General features: G+C 46.7%; 1 protein-coding gene across 1 annotated transcript in view; it reads left to right on the plus strand.

Annotated features, from left to right (window-relative positions):
* BPHL (biphenyl hydrolase like) overlaps positions 1-4,198 on the plus strand; it is a gene marked incomplete at its 5' end in the record, with an annotated part of 32,516 nt that overhangs the window by 21,291 nt on the left and 7,027 nt on the right. Inside the window, 1 exon segment of the mRNA XM_014592920.1 lies at positions 361-484. Coding sequence (XP_014448406.1) covers positions 361-484 — 124 coding nt within the window.

The following is a 4,198-nucleotide window of genomic DNA, read 5'->3' on the forward strand; positions in this document are numbered from 1 at the left end:
CTTAAATAAAATCCTCCCAAAAAAAAAAAAAAAAAAAAGCTGCCCGGGGCTCTGCTATTCCACACGGGGGCCGCTCTGTGTGATAGAAGGAGCTGGGGGCAGGGGGTTGCTTGTATGATTTTCCTGAATTTAAATCAAGTACAGTGGCTTGTTTACTAACAGAACTTGAAAAACAAATAACAGCAAAGCAGCAGACAAAGAAGCAGACTATCAGGGCTGGCAGGGACCCCAGGCACAGTCCCCGAACCACTGTTTTCACAAGCAGGGAAACTGAGAAGAGAAGGGCGTGCCCGCTGAGTTCCCTTTGTGCCCCCTCGCAGAGCCAGCACTGCAGCAGACGCCCCATGCATTGTCTTTCAGGTAACATCTGCCGGCACCTGCTGCCGCTGATCCAGTGCCCCACCTTGATCTTGCACGGCGAGAAGGATCCCTTGGTGCCGCGTTTTCACGCCGACTTCATACACGAGCACATCAAAGGGTCACGGTGAGCCCAGCCGCCGCGTTAGCATCCCTGCCCCAGGAGCCTCAGAGTGAGCAGGAGGAGCTACAGGACGCTGGGGATTTAGGGTGCACCCCCTTCCCCCAGGTGGCCCAGCGTCAGTGAATAAGCACGCTGTACTGGAGACCCCGAGGACAGGAGCCCCGATCTGTGGGTAACCGATACCTGGAGGAAGCGTTCTCGGATATGTGGCGGTCACTGTTGCGAAGGGCAGGTGTGCTGACCGGTCCTGAGTCCCCAGAACTGGTGCCGGTCTGCGTGTCCCTCCTCATCAGCTGACACAGTTTCATGTGTTAGGTCGTCAGTAAAGTCATGATGTATTTTCCTAGGTTTTTTCAATGTAAAACTGCTTCATGGCATTCCAGATGACCTAATAGGATGAGAATTTTCAGATTAGCTTTATTTTTTTTCGGTAGAGAAATTTTTGCTATAGGGTCTGTACATTCACCAGAAAGAGAGAAAGAAACAGGGAAACAGAAAGTGAGAAATCACCCCCCAGGAAGGATGGCCACAGCATAATCCCTCCTCCTCTCGGGATTTGGGGTACACACACACAATGCCCTTTAAGTCGCCAGGTCCAAGACTCGAACTATAGTCGACTATGTGGGAGTCCAGCGACGTAACCATTAGGCCATCTGCTGGTCCTCGATTAGTTTTTTTATCATCATAAAAGAATTGCCTACTCATTAAAAAAGAATTGCCATGATCCCGGTCAAGCTGCTGGGGCACGGGTGCACTCCACTGTGCCTGGCCTTCGAGGGTGGACCGGGAAGCAAACTGGGGCCTCCTGCATGGCCTCCATGTACTGAGCAACCTTGTTGGCCAGCACTTTAGAAATCAAATATCCACGGGGCCCCTTCAGAGACTATTATTATTAATTTCCAAAACTTTTGAACTACTTGAGAATTCTATTGAATTCTTTTGAAAGCAGTTTTATTTGCAACTTAAAAGATCTGTTCCCTCCCCTTGTCCCCTCCACGAGCCAGTCTGATGCCTACCAGGTGCGGTGGGTAGTGATCCCTGCCCTCACAGCCCCACAGTCCAGCAGGAAAGGCAGGTGTGGAAGGGGTGCTCCTGCTTTCTAACACGCTCATGTGGTAGATTTTAATAGTACTTTCCCCAAGAATTTTATTTATTTATTTATTTATTGGGGGGGGAGAGGTTTTTGCTATAGGGTGTGTGCTCTCGCCAGACAGACAGAGAGAGACAGAGACAGAAACCGAGAAATCACCCCCCAGGAGGGATGGTCACGCCGCAATCCCTTCTCCATTCTCCTCTTGGGATCTTGGGCATGCACGCACATGGCGTCCGGCGTGAGTTTTAAGCCACCGGGTCCGGGACACGAACCATGGTCGACTACATGGGAGTCCAGTGACATAGCCATTACGCTAACTGCTGGTCCCCCCCGCCAAGAATTTTTTAAAATGGGACCAGTGTTTCTTTTCTGTAATAAAATACAATCACCATAAACCTTTGTGATTCCTGAAGCCCTATAGCACTTTTTAAATTAGAAGGCATCTTTGTGTTGGTCGTATTTCCCTACCTACCGGTTCAACTGTCATTCAGAATATATATACACGAGCATGTGTAATGGATAATGTATTTAGCTAGAATGTAGAGTAAGTGAAGAACGAAGGGGGCCAGCAGATGGCCTAGTGGTTAATGTGCTGGACTCCCATGTGGCCGACCACGGTTTGAGTCCCGGACCTGGTGCTTGAAAATCTTTCTGGGTGCATGTGCACGTGTGCCCAAAATTCTAAGAGGAGAATGGAGGAAAAGGGATTGCGGTGTGGCCAATCGCCCTGTGGGGGGTGATATCTCACTTTCTGTCTCTTTCTCCAGCAAGCATGTGTTCCTGGCAAGCACATGTGTTCTATGACACCTCCCCCCCCAAAAAAAAGAATCAAAGTAAAAGATAGGTTATTGTGGATGGATATCAAAGTTTAGAGAAGGTTATAATTAGTTTATAAATTGATTTAGTAGGCAATGAAAGGTATTTCCAGATTAAGTATTTATAAAATTATATAGTAAACCATGGTTATGGTACAAAATCCAAATAGTATACTTCTTTATTAATCTTTCCGGAAGTTCTCTATGTAATCTCAGTTTTTGTTTTGTTTTTAAGTTTGCTATAGGACATGTGAGCTCGCTAAAGAGAGACAGAAAGTGAGAAATCACCCCAGGCCAGATGGCCACACCACAATCTCTTCTCCTTTATTCTCGTCTTGGGACTTTGAGGCACACATGCAACATACATACACACCGGCATGTTTTGTAAGCTGCCTGGTCCAGGACTTGAACCGTGCAGTTGGTGATGAGGGATCCAGTTGCCTTAACTTCCATGCCACCTGCTGGTCCAGTTATTTTTTTATATATATATTTATGGTGTACAATGTGATGTTTCCAAGCAACGTTTTATATTTTGAAAGTTATTTTCCCTGCAGTATGTAATTGTACTTTACGACAGCTTATGACAAAAACATTATCCCTTTTACAGAAAAGAAATAGAGGCTCAGAGACGTTAAGCAATCGTTGGAGGTCGCATGGCTGGGGAATGACAAATCGCACATTTTTTTTCCTCCTAATTTACTGCTTTTCCACCCTAGCACAGCTGCCTCTCATAAACAGGCTCTTAAGATGATGGTAAGATGCCCGGAATAATACACTCAGGGACCTGGTTAATTGTCTTCTGGCTTCAGAATGACAGGTTGTGCACACCGACACTCAGAGTTGACGCATGTTTGTTCTCTTAAAGAGTCGGGTTCAATAAAAGTGGGTCTGCAGGAAAGTTTAATTTAGGAATTCTGTTCCAGACCCATCTCCTAGCAACAGAATACATCAATATGGGAGAAATATACCCTTCCCGTGCAGATGTGAATTGTCTAATTTTATGGAAGACTATTTTACGGCAGATCATCTTCCAAGAGCAATATTCTTGGGAATGAGTGGGTTGAGGGTAATGTGCTCTAGCACTTTATCCCCTAAAACCGGCTCGTATATTCCAGTGACTGCTTTTCTCTGCTCAGCGAGCCCCGTATGGTAGGTATGAGCCTACCTAGAATGAGAGTGGTTTGTCTTGAACCTCACCAAAGAAAGGTAGTTCCGGGACCAGAGCCTTAACCATGCCTCTGCTGGCCCTGCCAAGAACATTTTAATTAACCTGAAAGGCAAAAGCTATCCCTTCACAGATTTTGACCACGAAATACTTTTCACATCAAGTGTGGAACGAACACCAGACTGCCTTTCCCTCCCCGGAAGGCCAAGCAAAGGGCAGGGCTTCTTCTGTTCATTTGTCTTTCTCTTTTCTCTCTTTGTGGAGGAGGAATCACTGACTCTCTTGGAAGCAAAGGGGCCTTAGAGATCATTTGAGTTCAGTGGTTTTTTTGGGTTTTTTTGGAGAGATTTTTCGCTATAGGGCGCGTGCGCTCACCAGACAGACAGAGAGACACATAGAGACAGAAAGTGAGAAATCACCCCCCAGAGGGGATGATCATGCTGCAATCCTTTCTCCTCCATTCTCCTCTCAGGATCTTGGGCACGCACGCACACGTGCCCTGCATGAGTTTTAAGCCACCGGGTCCGGGACACGAACCGTGGTCAACTACGTGGGAGTCCAGTGACATAGCCATTATGCTAACTGCTGGTTCCCAAGTTCAGTGGTTTTAAACATTGTCTTTTAGGTAGTTGAAACTCCCTCAA

The sequence above is a fragment of the Tupaia chinensis genome, unplaced genomic scaffold, assembly GCF_000334495.1.
Source record: "Tupaia chinensis unplaced genomic scaffold, TupChi_1.0 Scaffold138812_1, whole genome shotgun sequence".
Lineage (NCBI taxonomy): Eukaryota > Metazoa > Chordata > Mammalia > Scandentia > Tupaiidae > Tupaia > Tupaia belangeri.